General features: G+C 36.2%; 1 protein-coding gene across 1 annotated transcript in view; it reads left to right on the plus strand.

Moving 5' to 3' along the window:
• Window positions 1–17662, plus strand: part of MBOAT2 (membrane bound glycerophospholipid O-acyltransferase 2) — a 92382-nt gene that overhangs the window by 9132 nt on the left and 65588 nt on the right. The window contains exons 2-3 of the mRNA XM_079328065.1: window positions 8194–8339; window positions 11790–11867. Of these exons, the coding sequence (XP_079184191.1) occupies window positions 8194–8339; window positions 11790–11867 (224 nt within the window). The remainder of the gene's footprint in view (window positions 1–8193; window positions 8340–11789; window positions 11868–17662) is intronic.

The raw sequence follows: 17662 nt of genomic DNA on the forward strand, positions 1-17662 counted from the left end.
TGATTTATAATGGTGAATCTTAAGAGCCCATGAGAGAGAATCCCCTTCAGCCAGTATCTTCCTATCCTTAATTAATTAGTTTTGGTTGTTTTCACTATAAAATGTACATTGATGTTTCATTTTACATCTTTAGTCATACAGTTTATCTTAGAGTAATTCTGAGTAATGATTAAGTAAGGTTTCTTTGAAAAAGCTTATTGGATTTGATGCTCATTTATTGCACAAACCAGATTACTATTGCCTACATCATGTTGTTCATGATGTGCTTTGCTCTCTGTAGCATGCTTAAGAATTGCAAACTGAAAACTGGGAGTTAATATTGGAAATAGAAATACTATTACTAACTTGTGTCTTAACTGGATTTGATGTTTTGGACTGAAACCAGCTAGGAAATAAAACATTTAGAATCTTATGTAAGTCCTTTCAGCTGCCAATAAATTAATGAGAAGATGAAGCATGTGTCCAATATTAAAAAGCATTTGCCAGCGATGTTGATGTTGACTAACACAAGTGGTTGGAGCATGCACTTCAGGGAGGTGGCTGGTGTTAGAAGGCTGTGCTTGGAGTTTTCATCTGAAAAAGTGGCCCTTTACACTGGATACTGTATAAACATTCAGCAATATAGTCTTTACTGCAAAGAACATTGTGCCTTAATAAAAACATCTCCCATACTGGTATGATTTCTTATCTTCCATTTCATGTTTTACCCATATGAAGCAATGTTGAGACTTCACAGCAGGAGTGTTAATTAGTTATATTTTCATCATGTAAGGTACTAAGTATTCATTGAATAAAAAAAATGCATTTGAAAGCATTTTTGCAAGATTTGTAATCCTTTAGGCTGAAAGAGGAATCTTGATTCTTCCTATCATTCAGAAAAGAAAGGTTCTCTGAACTACTCTTAAGTATTTGTCAACTTTGTCAAATCCGGTATCTCTGAGCTCCTCTTCCTGAGATTTCCCAATAAATTGAAGAAAATTACCAAGCACTTTGATTTTTTTTTTCCTTTAATATTAGTGCAGCAATTTTCAGGCAGTAGTTGGAAAATGGACATTGGTTTCAAATAAGTCATTCTTACTCTTCAGTTCTTAGCTGTCTGGCATTAGTCAATTATTGGATAATTGTACAAGTTGTTTTTATACTTGATGAAGGTTAGAAATTGGACAGAAGAGTATCCATCAATACTGCTCTCTGGTTGCTGTGGAGAAACATTAACTTCTCTGTATGTTATAACCACCTTTTTGTGAACTCTTGAAATGTTTTTCATTCCTCAGCTCATTGTTTTGGTGAGAAAAGGAAGTAGTTTTGACTTAACTTGGAGCAGGAACAAGAAAATTATGATGTTTAAAGAACAAGGCACAGCTGATGCTTCATTAATTTAGGTAAGGTTTGGCAGTTTTTGACAAGTATGTGTCAACAAACGTGGTGCTTGAAGAGGTTTGTCTTTAAAAAGTTACTGCTAAAGTGGCCCTGCAGGTGTAGAAAAAGTATCAAAGCCTTGGCCAGGTCTTTTTAAGGTGTATGTATGTTATTCTGTCTTGATCTCCTAGCTCTTGGAATAACTCTTTTCAAAGTGGTTTTGTAGCTCATATTCTATTTTTTTCTTCCTAAAAAGTACTTTTCTCTAATAGCCATAGTTCTTGAAAAGAAGAGCTAAAGGTTGGAGGAGAGGGATGCTGCTTATTGCACCTTGCTCAGTGGCCCTGTCAGATAAGAGGAAGCACAAGTGTTCTGGGTTAGAATGGAGGGCCAAAAATTACTATAACAGGGAGACAAGTAATGCTGGTGTCTTGCACCTCAGAAAAACTGAATTCCGGGGGGATATGCAGCATAGTGTGGCTAAGAGGGGGAAATGGGAGTACTCCTAAATCTCTGTCTACAGAATTGCCTTATCTACAGGTTCTTGACTGCTGTCTGTGAAAGATCTTGCATCTTAAATTATTTATTTTAGGCTCTGCACACTATCAGTTCTCCTGCTCTTATCTGGGTAATCTTGTTTCAAAGTCTAATTCATCAGCAATAAGAACAGAAGTGTCTTCTTTTTTTCAAGAATAACTTAAAAAAAACCCCACAAAACAATGACCAGACAAAAATACACAGGAAAACACAACCCCCCCAAACAAAACCTCCACATCAGCTTTAACTCATTCAGTGTTTTATTGAGGCCACAGGCATTCATTGCATTTTAGAGGTTTGAATACTTATTGTTCTTCTTATTAGAGAAAATTTGTTAAAAATGAGAAAATAGAGAAGCACCAAGACCAAGTAGTTTCTAAAGGGTTTGTGTGGTTCATTGGCAAAAGAAGTAAAATGCAACATTCCTGAGTCATCTTTGGTGCTTTACCTGCTAAACCACTGTTCCTCTTGTGAGGTACTTTGTTGTAAATATTTTTCTTTGGGTATCTCTCAGTACCTTGCTGGTAAGAAAAACTTTGTGCCATTGTGCTGCTGCTTTTCGGTGGATTTTTAGTAGGCTGTGTGGGCCTGTATGATTAACTTGTGCCATCAAATTAGGTATTATTTCTATCAGTAAAATTCCCTCTCTGCTTTGACTGTTTTATGAATGAGGCAAATGCCTTCTGTGCTGTGAAGTAGCAGGATTCTGGAGGCCTTCACTGCAGCAACTGGCTTTTGATATAAAAATATAGCTGATATGAAGAGGAAGCTTAGCCTCAAATCTGAAGTATTAGATAAAATTTGCATATATTAAAATTGGTTTTGTAGAAGAAATAAACTTTTTTTCTGTATTTCTTTTTAATGTGGACTTAAATTTCTTTAACGATTTATTAAAGAGGCTGTCTGTGTTGTAAAGTTGGAGACTTCTAGCTGTTCAAATCCAATGTTATGCTAGAATTTCCTCTTGATGATGAAAATCCATGTGACAGTGACGTTTTTTCCTTTGTTAAGAATTGAGTCCTTAGTTTTTCCATAGCATTACTTTATTTTTACAAAAGCGTGGCATAAATTCCATTTAATTATTTTCAAATACTAAAATAAGCGTCTTTAAAAGTTATATACTTTCTATTGATTTTTGCAGAGGTCATACAAATGGAGAATTTCTTATGTAGATAGCTTAATGCAGTTAATGATACAATAGATTTGTATTTTGTGTAGCCAGTCCTAATATTAAAACTGAATTTGTATTCATGTTTTACTCTTCCATTTGGCATGGGTTGTGCCTATAAGCTGCAGTGCTTATATGACTAGTTTTGAACCAAAATAGTGGATTTCATTTTGAAATTGCTAGACTACACACAGCAGGATCTGTAGTAGTTTAGTATGTCTAACACACATCATTCATTGCTGAATAAGTAGTGGTTATAATTTGTATTATAGTTGTATGTGTTTTATTCTTATGTGCTCATAACTTTCTATTACACATTGCTCTCTCTGTAAGATTTTAAGGTGTTATTCTCATTGGCTGAGCTGTTGGTATCCTGTACCTGAGGAGGAGCAAAAGATTCTGTTTGTCTTATTCATGTGCTAAATTATAACTGCTCAGGCTGAAGCTTGCCACTCTATGGCAAGATATTCCCATTCCCCCATGAAATCTCAGCTTTAAATAGATTTTGGTTAGGTTTCTTTTTTAATTTCTTCTGTAAAATTGAAGCTGCTTAATGGAATAGCTTTTATGACCTTGTGGAGTCATATTACAATTTGGTTTGAAGACTGCATCATGCAGCTTTAGGGAACATGTTGTCTTTGTTCTTTGTGGGTGTTCTGCTCACATCTGACCAATTCATATGGTATTTAGGAAGTTGTATTTTGCCCATACTCACTGTGTTATATGAGCTTGACATAAGTTTTCAAAAGATACACAAGTGTACTATTCTCAATTATTGAAGTTTGTATATATAACATTTGCCAACAAAATCACTGCTTGGTTGAATGCCTGGTTTTCATGGAAGCTTTCAAGATAATGTCCAGCACTGTCCTTGTTCCTGCTCATTTGCTGTCTCTTCCTTTTGTCTCCTAGGCAGCCAGATAATTTTTGTCACCATTTCAAGCAAGCTGTGTTTGTGAAGGCAAGTTCATCTGTCTCAGTGTGGGGTTACAATGAAGCTGTCTGTCAATTCCACACTGGTCAGCATGGCTTAAGATGGGAGATGGAGTTAGGAAAAAGCTGAATGTTAAATTTTGGCATTGTTTACTAAACCAAGTAGTGCAGAAAAAGTGTTTCTGTGAGATGAAGGGGCTGGCACTGAGGATCCAACATGGGTGCTGTAATAATTTGGGGAAATACTTTTGCCTAGGTTACTCCGTGGGCTAAATGTTCACTTGTTTTTGGAGCAGATATTCTAGTTCAGTTTAGTTTAAAAGAAATCAGGTTTGTGTATCCAGACCCCATTGCACAGCACTTGCCAGAGCACATGAAGTGCAGATAACTGGGAGGCTTCAGGATTCCCCTCTGATCTGAGCTCAAACACTGTGTAGATGCACATATTACCTCACTGCTGGAACTGGAAGGGCATGTGCTGGAATATTGGGTCCCACAGAGTCTGTTTCTCATTCTGCTTCCTACAGTATTGGCAAGGGATGAAACCTCTTTCCATGTGGAAATGAGTACAAGTGGTAGAAATTAGTGCTGTGGACTGAAAGCCACAGGTAACAGCAAACAGGTGAGTTTTGATTTTTGTTGTAGAAATTCTGTTTTCTTTTAAAGTGTAAGTATTCAAGATGTTTACCAAGTGAATATATAACCTGTGATAGCAAATGCTCAAAAGTCAGAATAGGTGTCAGGTGAATATTACCCCTGTGACACTCACACTGACCAGCAGTGCTCACAAACTCTTCTATATGAGCTCCTTGATTTGGAATGCAAATCACTAGTAGATCAGATTTTTTATTTTTTTTTTTGTGAGCAGGAGAAACAATAGGGGGGAAAATAGATTGTAGTGATGATTTTAAATTTTGCTTGTGTTTTGAGATACTTTGGGCCTGGTTTATAGGCATGCTGGATAGAATTCAGAATAGCAGCTGAATTTATATTTTCAAAACACAGTTCCGGTTGAAGTTCTGTTAAAAGTACTGACAGAAAACTGGACACTGAGTGTCTGAAATTGAGCAACCAAAGTTATTGGGAATTTATTTTGCCCTTTGGGCTTTCCTAATTTTTGCACTAGTCATTCACCTTTAGCATAGGAATATTGATTGTATGAAATTCTTGCAGAGTTTGCATTTATTTATATAGTCTTACCATGTTATAGACAGAGCTGCATAAAATGTAAAGTTTTTATGTTCAGTGTAGAATGCAGATGGTAAGCATTTAATGGGTCACAGGATGAGGGCAAAATCTGGGCAGTTATCCATTTGCTGAATGAATCAGAAATACTGCTGGGGAAAATAGAATAAAGCAGCAGAAAGAATTATAGATCAAGGCTAAACTGAAGTTGCATGGCTTTCAAACTTTAACTGCTGCATAGCTTGGTTTTACAGATACATATTTAAAGCTTGGGAGCTTTACAAGTTCTACAGAACTCTTGGTGCTTTGTAATCTGCATTTTGGTTCACTGAGACAAGGTTCAGGATGGGATTGGTAAGCATAGAGAGGAAATGCAGGGTGGTGTGTGAGCATTGTTGTGATGCCTTAGATTTCCAAGCATTGTATGTGTTTGTGCATATTTTGGGCATAGCACTTTTGAAAATACTCACTGGCAGTTTTGGATTCATTGGTGAGGAAGGCTTTTGGAAAAGATTTGTGGTGCTTGGGGTCACTTAGTTTTGTCTGAAAAACTGACGTAATTAATTCACACCCCTGGAAGTTGGTTTGTGGGGTTGATCTAAAGGTATGTTATCCTGTGTTTTATTGCTGTTCTCAAAATATTCTTCTTGGGGATGGTGTTCTGGTTTGGTATTTTTTGTGGGAACTTTTTTCGTTTGTTTGTTTTTTAATTAATGGGATACTGTTTTCTGATACAGATTTGATCATTTGAGTAAATAACTGACTAAGAGCAAGTGCCCAAGAAAGGTACCCCTTTTTTACTCCCTACCTGCAGAATCCTTTCTCATGTTTCCTTCTTGTGTTTTGTGTGAAGATTTTACACATTCCTAACCCTGCAGGCTCATCCTGAATTGTGAAATTCAAGGCTTGTTGTTTTTTTACTGTCTGCTCCTACAGAGTTGATAATACAGGTCAGAAAGCACTTCTACCCTTTTCATAATAGTAGTAGGAGCTGCATGATGACTTTGCTTTTTCCGTGGGTCTTGCTAGCTTGCTTTTAGTGGTAATGTGAAAAAAGACACCATGTGATACCCGTAAATTATCTGTATTGCAGTCAAAAGTACTAATGTCTGGGCATTCAATAAAACCAGCAATGCAAGTGTGTCTATTTCAAGACAGGTATTCATGCTCATTTCTTCCTTCTGTCTCTTTACCTCAGCTCCACTGCATAACTGTGAATGTGCAACCTTCTGTCTCCCCCTCCTAGTCTGTCTAGGATGTGAGTTCTCTGGGTCAGAAATATGCTTTGTGGGTTACGTAGCATAATTTTTGTAAAAAATGTTCATATAAGTGTTGATACCGAATTAATAAATGTTTTTGTTTTAATTTTTTCTTTCTTGCCCTCTTTTCCAAAACATTGAGCTTGTTTCCCTTCCAGTGATTCACTTGACTGTTTCGTATTAAACTTTTCCACTAAATCCGTAGAATCATCTTGAGTAATAAACCTCGCTCTGTTTCATTTACATCATTGCTTATAAAGGAGAGAAAACAGGTCAAGTTATGCCCTGAAAGAATATCTCCTCATTTATTTAGGATTTTTCAAATACTGTTAAAAGCATAATAGAAATGTGGTAGTAAGAGAATGGATAGGAAAGCGTACGTGACACTTTAGGGAACAGTTTAATTTAGGGAACTGCTCCTATTAAAAAATGCAGTCCTGCCTTCTGAGTCTCTTTCCCTTCTAGCACTTGAAGCATTAACTTGGTGTTAGAGGTTTTGGAGTGTCTCAATTGAATGAGAGTTCTGTAGTTGTTGTTTTAATAGCTGCTTTAAAGATGACCGTGTTTGTATACTCTGACCCTTACCTATTATGGCCTGAAATTTGGTTGAAAAATGACAAAGGAATGGACAAGCTGAGTTATGGTACTGCAAGTGTGCACTGTGTTGCTGCAAATATCAATATTAGGCTTGCTCTCAGGACCATAAAAATAATATTGCATTGTACCCTGTGGTGTTAAGATTAAGTATGCATTTCAGCTGAGTGCCATCAACAGTCTAAAACACTGTTGTGCAGAGGTCCAGTCAAGTATGCAGGATGTGCATGTTTCTTATATTGAAGTGCTTATGACCTGAAGCAGTGGTTCCCAAGCTGTTGCTTGTGATGACTTGGAATGCCACTATTAGACATGGAAAATGGTTAGGCAGTTTTTGATGTGAGTAAATAATTAAATCTATGAGGTGAGAAATGTTATTTTCTAAATGAAATAGTTTATCCAGCTTTTTGTTGCTTAAGCCACTTTTGGTAGTGGTTGCCATATTTGAGGAATTTCTTTCTTTATTGTGCCCTTACTGCTAAATTTTTTCAGGCCACAATCAGAACAATTCTTTTTACTCACTGATTTAGTTTTATTCAATTCTGGTTTTGCTTTCAGTGCTAATGTCTTTAAATATTTAATATACAAGAAATTTTCTATCTTCTAGAATAAACGGCCTGAAGGGCGGAAGAATTTCTGAAACTATCCTACTTGAATGTACAGGAAGAAAATACAGTGTGCAACTAAGCTGTTTATCTGATTGCATACCACTGAAATGCACTTCATTGAGCCCTGCTTCTGCACAGGCTATTGAAGTGATCTGTCAGTGCTTTTTGGAGTGGATATGTAGCTTTGGGTCCTCACTTAAAATAACAAATAAAAGTGCAGCTCAGATCTTTCCATTACTGGAAGAGTAGAAGTGATTTAATGGTTGATAGTGGTTTGGTATTTAGAAAACCTACAGCAAAATGCATTATTTTCTTGATTTATGCACAAATTGCCTTGTGTTTGATACATCTTTTCCTCTGAGCTGCTCAGAGGAGCTCTGGGTTGTGCTTTAGCCATGGGGGGATTCATGGGGGGAGCTCTTAAACGTGCCATGGTAAAAGCCATGGCAAAGCTACTGGTTCTGCAAATTGCTAAAAATGTGTGGGTATTTCTGTTAATTTTTAATACACACTTGTGTGAGATCTTTTTTCTTTTCTTTTTTTTATGCAGGTCAACTTTGTAGTGTGCCAACTGTTTGCCTTGCTTGCGGCTGTTTGGTTTCGAACATACCTTCATTCAAGCAAAACTAGCCCATTTATAAGACATGTTGTTGCAACACTCTTGGGCCTTTATCTTGCATTTTTTTGTTTTGGATGGTAAGTTGCACTTAAATTCATTTTTCAGGAACTTGTAAATTTTTATTTTTGGGTTATGAAGAACTTTGTTGCCTAATTCGCTGGGGTTTTTAGCTGCTACAAATGTACCAAAATCAGCTTAAATATTCTGATGAGGTGCACAAATTTTGAAAGTTCATCTGTTTGCAGGCTGATAACTACCATACTGTCTGCTTATGGTTTTGGGAAGATGAAGCAGGTGCAGTTTGTTGTACAGCTTTTTTTTATTTTCTGTAAACTTGTTGGAGAAATACTCTCTTGAGGCACAGCACAGATGTGGTGACTAGGATAATTCCCCATAAATACTCATGGCATGAGATAAGTGTCTTTTTCTGAATGGTGAATATAATGTGACTTTTTTAGGAAGAGTTGCTGGGACTGTAAAATATATCTAAAGACACTCCTTGTAGTGTAAAACACCTGGAAAGGAGCTGGCTTTAACTTCAGACTGTTTCATGGTTGTTTCTTTTTTTTTTTTTTTTTTTTTTTCCTTTAATGATTTGGTAGGAAGATGTGGTCATTTTTCAAACACATATTTTGTGTGTCTGCTGTTTCCATATCTTGATCATTTCACAGTGTAGCAAGACAGAATGCTAATAAAGTTAGAAAAGGGTATGCATTTAGTTTGGTGAAGTTTTTTTTTCCTTGAAAAAATAGCTTACCAAATGACTCGCATCTTCCCAAGATGTTTAAGTGCCAGTTTCATTTTATTGCACTGTAAACAAGGTGCTTACTTAGCTTCAAGTGTATAAAAGACTTACTTATGTTGACTATGATAGAGTATTACTGAACAAGGAATTAATTAAGCTGTTGTGCAGGTGGGAAGATGCACACAGTGTGTGCATCTGTCTCTGCATATGCAGAGTGTGTTGACCTTTGAGTTGGCATGTGGCAGAGATCTCCCAACATTTGATATATATTGTTTTTAAATTTTAGGAAAAGAAATCAGTAACCTTTATTCTTTAGATTTACTTGTATGATTTAATTTTTATAAAACTCTACTACTCCATTCCTTAAACATATGGCTGTGGTATTCTGCTTTGGGGGAATGATCTGATCTCAAAGGCTTCCAGTCTTAGCACGACAGATGAAGAGGATGGTATGGGAGACAGGAGCTACTGTATAAGCTTAGAAGCACATTCTGTATCCATTGCTTTAGAAGCAGAAATCATTAATTGTAACTTGTAATTAGAAAGGGTTACTAATAAATTATTATATGAATTTTGGGTATGGGAGATCTTGGAAAGAAGCAGCCTCTACTCCCAACAGACTTAAAAATTTGTGGAAACTTCTCACTTGCAATATGCCCTGGAAAAAAATGATGTGTTTTCTGCCATAGTAGAAATACACATTATTCTAGTTTGCTTTGTATCATACTTGAATCTATTAGCAATTAATTTCCATTTTGGAGTTATGGAGCTAAAAACAAAATAATGACAAAATTAATGACAAAAAGAGCATTATTTGATATGCTGAAAGTACATATTATTAGTTCACATTCTTTAAGAAATAGGTACTTCTGTAATGTTTCTGCCAATTCTTTTTCCTTTTGTTTAAGTACATGTCATACAAGCAGGTTTTTTGAGGGTTTTGGTTTTTTTTGGTTCCCTTCCCCAAGAAATCAAGTATGCATGCAGGTTACAAGCCCCTGATACATCTTCAGTGACTCTTGGATTGTGCTGTAACGTTTCTTATATATAGCAAGAAGGAAACTGTTACTATTTTGTTATATACTGTTACTAGTAAATGTAGTAACTTGTAGATAAGGGCATGCAAACTTAAATGTGGGAAATAATTTGGAATCTGCACGCTTTTAAGGGCATTTAGTACTAGTCATGTTGTCATCTTCAAGTGTATTAATTTTCAGTTGCTTTTTTAATACTTGTGATGGTGGTAGAGGAAAGGAAGAGGAGCAGTAATTCCCTTGACATAATTTCAAATAGCATAAAAGGCCCAGAATATGTACTCTTTGTATGTAGTTAAAAACTATTGTTCCATGCAGTATTTCAATATATCCCTTTGAATGCTTGAATCAAAGCTCAATCATATTGCTATTGATAACAGCTCTGAAAGAGACATGTTTTCAGTGGCTGTAATCCTGGTGTGGTACACCATATCAATCCACAACCCTTTAGGCTTTGATATTTTAGTATCTGTTCTCTGTATAAGAAGCAAACCTCTTAAGTTTGTCATTTCACTAATATCTATCTTTGCTACACAATATTGCTAATACTTGGTGGGTAAGAAAAGCAAGTAAATACTTTGTAAATTGACAATTGCTATATTAAAATGCACATTTGAATTTTAAGTAGTCCTATCCTTAACTAGAAGTGAAGCATGGGAGCATGCGTAGGTTGGAATTCCATAAAATGCCAAGATTTTTCAAGGTTAATTTGTGTCAAAGTGACTTGTTTTGCCTCAGTTCATCATTTGTAGGATGAAGGATTTTAGTTGGATAGAACAGGTTTTCCTGTTGAAAAATCTTTAAAGTAATTTCCTTGTGAGTAGAGGAGGAATGAAATTAGGAAATTGTTGGTGATAAGCTGAAAGAAAGCAGCATCACTATAGCAAAATAAGAGCTGCTTTTTAGGGAAAAAAAATTCCTAAATTAGATGAGTTGTCACTTGAGCATATGTAAGTGTGGTACTGGGGCACTTAAGGTACCAGCATGGAAAAAAAAAAAAAATCAAGTTACTGAAGATCTGCTCTTTTCACTGACACTGCTCTGGTACCAGTGCTCTACAGTTTACTAAAGTAACTCCTTCAAACACCAAAGAAAACCCCCAAAGAAATTGTGTTGGAATAGCTGTGGTGTTAAGCTGTGGAAAACAAACAAAAAGAGCTTAGAGCACCTTTGTGAAAGAAATCTGTGGCTTGTTGGTGCTTAGGGCTTTTTTTTGGTGTGTTTTTTGTGACCATCACTACTATCCCTTTAAAAAGGGACAAAGACTGGCTGGCCACAATCATCCTTTCTGTTGAGTGGGAAATCTTACAATATTGTGGAAACTAAGAAATTGTTGGCCTTATCTGAAATGTCTATTGTTGTAAATGGGTAGAAAGATGAGTATGGAAATTAAACCACAAAACTTTCCTGTTGTTTAGTTATTTACTCAGGGAATAATGCCAAGTGGAAGTATTATAAGTTATTCTTTGTATTTTAAGGATTAGCAGTGTTTGCAATATCCTTGATTGAGTTGGAGCATCCTAGCTAGGTGTCTGGTTTTTGTTTATTACTGCTCTCTATACTATGCTAAAGGGAGAAGTTCTCAGCAAAAGGAAGGATAGCAGAAAATCTAAACAGAATAAAAGGAGTTTTTCTTGAGGAGCAGTGATGGCTTTAAACTTTGAACCTCTTTAATTTCACAATAAATGCATGCAGTTGATTGTCATTCAAGAAAATGCTATGAGTGTTTACTTTTTTTTCCCCCCCAGGTATGCCTTACATTTTGTTATACAAAGTGGAATTTCCTACTATATCATGATCATAATAGGAGTGGAAAATATGCACAAGTAAGTTTCCATTATAAAATTTATTTTACTTTGCTTTTACAGGAATGCTGCTGTTGAGATGTTTTGTTGTTTTTATTTTTTTTGTAACGGTGCATATAATACCATAATTCTAGTTGTATCACAGCAATTCAATATTTGAATTATCTAACCATGGTTTTATTTTCAAGAGAGAATATGGCTTATTTGGGAATTTTTGCCAGCTTTTTTTGAAATATCTAAAGCTCATTAAAATAATACCCCACTGAGATATATGTTGTATTCTACGTATTATTTTTTCATCGTTGCTTGATTTGAAGTATTTCTAGATCTTGACAAATGTAATTTGAAAACAGCCAACGCTAGTAGAAGGAAGATGACTGAATGGAAGACAATTTGTGTGAGAAATTTTCTCTAAGTATTTATAATTCCTTTTTTTTAATATCGGTATGAATGCTGTCTTAGGTTAGGAATACATTTATAAAACACATACGACATTATTTTGAATTTGAAAGCTTGATTATATTAGCAATATCTGAATCCATATAGAATAACACTTGTTTTTCAGTCGTTCATAAAAGTAGGGAAGGCGTTTGTTTTATTACTGTATGTGTATGTTTTGCTGTTCCACTAGCCTAGAGATCAGAATCAAATTAGGTTCCCACTGTGTTAATTCCTGCATAAATGTTCAATAAAATAGCAAAGCCTTGCTTGAATGGGTTCCTGAAGTATGTGAGGCTGTTAGAAAAGATGCTGGTAGAAGAAACAAAGAGGAAAATTGCTTTCTACAGAAATCACAAAGACAGGGTGGCCTTAGCTCATGGTCCTACCTGTTAGAATACTCTAATGGATTGTACTGTGATAGTGAATGCAATTTTATTGTCTTTTGAACTATCCCATATTAGGCTCTTCAGGATTTTCTTCAAAGCCTCATTCAAGCTAATGTGGATGTGAGAGAACCTCATGTGGTTGGATAGCTGGTTTATAGACTCAGTTTCTCTGATTACAGGTTGTTGTAAAGCAACTTGTTCATGTAAATTTCTCTTTAGACATTCAACAATGTAAGCTGTAGGTTATGTTACTTAATATTTTAAAAGAAATTATTGATGTGATTAAATGCAGCACAGGGAGGTACCCCTCAGGAACACTTTGGTCTTCATCATAAGTTGTGTATGTTTCTCAAATGGAAATCCAGCAGTGGTTTGCATTCCTAATAGCGTGAGACAGGTAGGCAGATTTCCTGCACTGTGCAAGGGAACACTAATTCCTGATCCTCCTGATTCATACTAGCTGGTTTAGCTGCATGGCCTGATCTGCTGCCATGTTGGCTGTGTTATACACAGCTGTTACTGCACAGCTGGGAAGGGAAACCTAGATCTGATTACAGAGCTTCTGTTGCTTTGTCACCATATGAGTTAGTCTGCCATTGGATAAAACTAAAAAACTCTTCTTTCAGTGGAAGAAAAAATGTAACAGAGTAATTTGTTGCTTTAAAGTATGAACAACGTTTGGATGCTGTATGGGAGTCTCCAGGAGCCACTTCTAGTAGGTGATACAGGCAAGGGTATACAGTATACAGGCAAGGTTTGCTCCATCCTCTGCTGGAGTATTCCAGAAGCAATGATGCTTGTACCTTTTTAACTAAGGAGTATAAGCAGGTACACTTAATTTTCTGCCAGGAAAATGCCACTTACAGCTTTGTTTAGCAGTCTGAATAAAAACTAATGTGAATTACTCCCCTCTCTGCCTTAGTGTTTGTCTTCAGGCTATGAATGTGTCTCATGGAGCCCAGGGGAGATTGAAGGTTAAGTACTGTACAGTAGAGTGCAGCTGGTACCAGCTGGCCTCAGGACTGGAGAATGTCAGTGTTTTAGTGGGGATGTGTGTATTCATAGTACTTTTATATACCTGCATAGCCCTAGATTTGGGATTTATTTTCTGTATTGTAGAGGGACCCACTGGCTGGAAGTCCTAGTTAGAGGTAAACTTTTGCATTCTCCAAAGCATTTTTACTTTTCATGGTAGCTGTTATGTCAGCTATTCTGTGGTTCTCTTTTGTTTTGTTGGACATACAGTTCTTTGTACTGTTCCTATGCCCAAATATGTGAGCTGTTTGAACATGGTAATGTGAAGAGGTATTTCAATTTGAGTAAACAAACTTTGGTTGTAACTGGTCTGGTATCTGTGAAGGTGCTTCCTGGTCATACCTTTCTTGAAATATTGGAATGTTAGTCTTCAAGTTCCCTTATGCTCCAGGCTAGAGCCAGGACTGAGGGGAAGGCTCCCCTTTGCCTTCACTCTTTAATATGGGGTAGACAAACAATGGGAGATGTGGTAAAGGACCTGTAGAGGAGACTTGGTGGTTTTCTCTTAAAAATCTCAGATTGGAGCCAAATAAATCTTGATCATCTGAGTAAACTTATTCCTTTAGCATGTTAGTTGTAGCACTTAATTTGTCAGTAAGGTGTTTAATAATACTGAATGCCACGATTTTTCTCATGCTTATCTAGAAATCAGACTTGTTATTCTGAAGATTGTGAATGGAAACACTGACTAGCACCAGGCAGTCATTCTCTGTGTGCTGGAGATTTGATGATTACAAAAATAATCATGTAAATGGATTGTAAATTATCTATCTAGAATTACTTGAAAAGTAAGCACTTGTTGAGGTTAACAGCTGTGAAGGAATTTCCTAGTAATCATTGTGAATTTCTTCTAAAAATATTTGCTTTAAATAGCTATTACAAGTTTATCCATTTTGATAACTTCCTGTAACACTCCAGGCTGAGCCTGAATAGAACTCAATGCATGACTTCAAACAATGAATGTGTAAGTTGAAAAATAACTTGATGTATTATCCTTCCTAAAATTGGAATGTTTGAATGGAAAGGCCTTTAATGAGCAAGTATTTTGTAATTGCAGGAATGGAGTGTAAAAGAGAACTACAGTTTTCTTACCTGGAGTGCCTATCACTTTTTGCTGTACTTTTAAATAAAGATTAAATGCATTTTTTTAATCTTGGGGGAAGTGTGTGTCCCTATGGAAGTATAGGGAGAAAGAAGGATAGGAATCATCTAGTAGCTGCAGATTTGTAAAGACTGATGCTTAAGTCGAGAGGCTGAAAAAGATAATGCATGGACATTTTTAAAGTGTTGTAGCCTCCTCAGTTGGTTTGGTACAAAAAAAGCATATACTGCCTTAATGCAACTAGAAAAAATCTGGTTATATACTTTGTATTTCCAGAGAGGAGTCTAAATCAGTCTTTTTCTTAAATCTGTACCTTCTTTTAAAATTTTTGTTTAATAGGTGATGTTACTCAAAATAATAGAATTCTCACAAGAACAAGGTTTTTGAATAATCCCATTGGCACATAAAAGTCTTCTATCACACTTGCAGAGTTAAGTGAAAAAAAAATTTGGACTTCTTTTGTAGGAAGTAGCTATACTTTGAGTATTGATGTTTACCTGAAGGAGGATTCTCTTAATTCCTACATTGTGTGTTTGGTTTCTGTAAGCATGTAGAAGACAGCCCTATCTTGGAAGGAAGCAGTAATAAAATTGCCTGAGTGTGTTAGAAATCTGTTGGGATTAGTACCTTTTTGGCTTGCATATAGATTTTTTTTTTTTTTTTTTTTTTTTAAATCTTTGTGCTCAAAGTGAAGCTGAGCACAATCAATCAAAACAGAGTTGATAAAGTTGTGTTTTGGGGCTGTGTATTTGTTTGGTAATCTCTGTAGCATCTATACAGATAGGTCTTCAAGGCACATTACTCTGCCTGTCATGCTGCCAAGAAACTTGACTGTTAGCAAATGAGCTCTGAGTCATGGTATCATTGCTGCATGGTTTATTACCTCAACAAACTATTGATGTCAAATAAATCAGGCTCCCTACAAAATGAAGTGGCAGAATAAATTGTACCTAGAAGAGTTCAGTGAAAGCTATGTTCTTCTTCAGCTCCTGGCAAAGTCAGCTGCTAATAAGAGTTGATTAAAAATTCTGGTTGTGTGGCATTGACTGAATTGAGTCAGTGGTGTTTGGGATACAGAGATAATGTGCAAGGGTACCATGCATTACAGTAAATTTTCTTCTCTAAGAACGTAATTATCCTTTTTTTTTTTTTTATTCTTTGGTGAAATTTCTTGCATTTGAGACAAATTTCACGTGACTCATTACAACAAACTCAGCAAACAATAATTTCATTGTTCTTAATGGAACTGCTGGCTGTAAGTTAGGCAAGTCAGTTTTGCCTGCAGAACTGCAAGTGATGGTGTATGAAGTGTCTGGATTGGAGCTAAAAAGATCTTGACCCTTGATACCAATGCACTGCAAACCATAAAAATTCTGTTTGTCTTTTTTTTCCTATAAGGGAGAGTGAATGTAAATAAAAAGCATTGATATTTTAAAAATACAAGCACCTTAATTTTAAAATCTAGTATCTCAATTAAAGATGTTAAATTTCATATAGATTTTAAAGCTGATGAGTTTTGCAGATCAAATGTCTTTACTGGAATTTAAAGACAAGATCATAGAATCATAGAATAGCTGTGGAGGGAAGTGGTTTTTTTGACTCCCACCCTGCCTGTTTTAAGCAGGATCAGCTAGAGCAGATTTCTCTGTGAAACCCAAGTCTTTCTTAATACTGTCATGGTCATGAATAGTTCCAGTTGTCATAAGCATGCCAGCCATTTCCTTTTGGTGTCTTGCTTCAATGTCTATTATAGCTTTAAATCTATTTGAGGTGACTTCATGCAACTTAGTTTTCTCATCTGATCTGAACTTGCACAAAAGCTTTTTATGCTTTGATTTTCCCCCACCCAATAATTGTCCATATTTGGTATTATTAACTTAAATTGATCAGGCTTATTTCAAATTAAAGTTAAATTAACCAGCTGTACTTTAGATAGTTATTTTGATAAGAAGAGACCATGTTAAGTAGCAAGTAGTAACATGTCTGTCTTTCCATTTTTGTAAGATAATAATAAAAAGATGGATGAGGGCAAAACACATGAAACAAAGACTATGCCAAGTAAAAGTACAGAAGCCTTGTGTCTAAGTCAGTAAAAAACTACCTGGTTTCTACTGATTTAAAGACAGGTGGAAGCCAGGCTGAGTAATGAAGAAATGCCAGAGGGAGTATTTGACACTGCAAACTGGTTTTAATTTGAATTAGCTTTTCAGTTAGGTTTGAAGGTAAATGTTCTTCCAGTTTTCAACCAAGAAATCCCTTCTTTTCTTCTTGACAAAGATGGTGAAGGATCTTGAGGAGAAGCCATGTGGAGAGTGGCTGAGGTCACTTGGTCCTGGAGGAGACTGATGGGAGACTTCATTGCAGTTCCAGCTTCCTTGTGAGAGGAGACACTGATCTCTGCTCTCTGGTGACAGTGACAGCACTAAGAGAATGGCCTGCAGTTGTGTCAGGGCAGGTTTAGGTTGGATATTAGGAAAAGTTTTTTCATCCAGAGGGTGTTTGGGCACTGGAACAGGCTCCCCAGGGAAGTGGTCACAGCCTGACAGAGCTCAAGAAGCATCTGGACAATGCTCACATGCACAGGGGGTGACTTGTGGGGATGGTGCTGTGCAGAGCCAGGGGTGAGAGAGACCCTGTCATCCTTGTGGATCCTTTTCAACTCACCATATTCTGTGATGCTATAAGAAGGCATGCAGTTGATTTTCTTGTACTCTTCATTATGGACAAATTGCATTTCTTGTACATAGACCTCCTGAAAGCAATTTCTTTATGTATTGGTTGGCATTGTTTTTAATTGTTTTTAATTAGCTTGGTGTTTTAGAAAAGTAAGTTTCAAACTTTCTGTTTAAAAG

The sequence above is a fragment of the Erithacus rubecula genome (genome assembly GCF_903797595.1).
Source record: "Erithacus rubecula genome assembly, chromosome: 2".
Classification (NCBI taxonomy): domain Eukaryota; kingdom Metazoa; phylum Chordata; class Aves; order Passeriformes; family Muscicapidae; genus Erithacus; species Erithacus rubecula.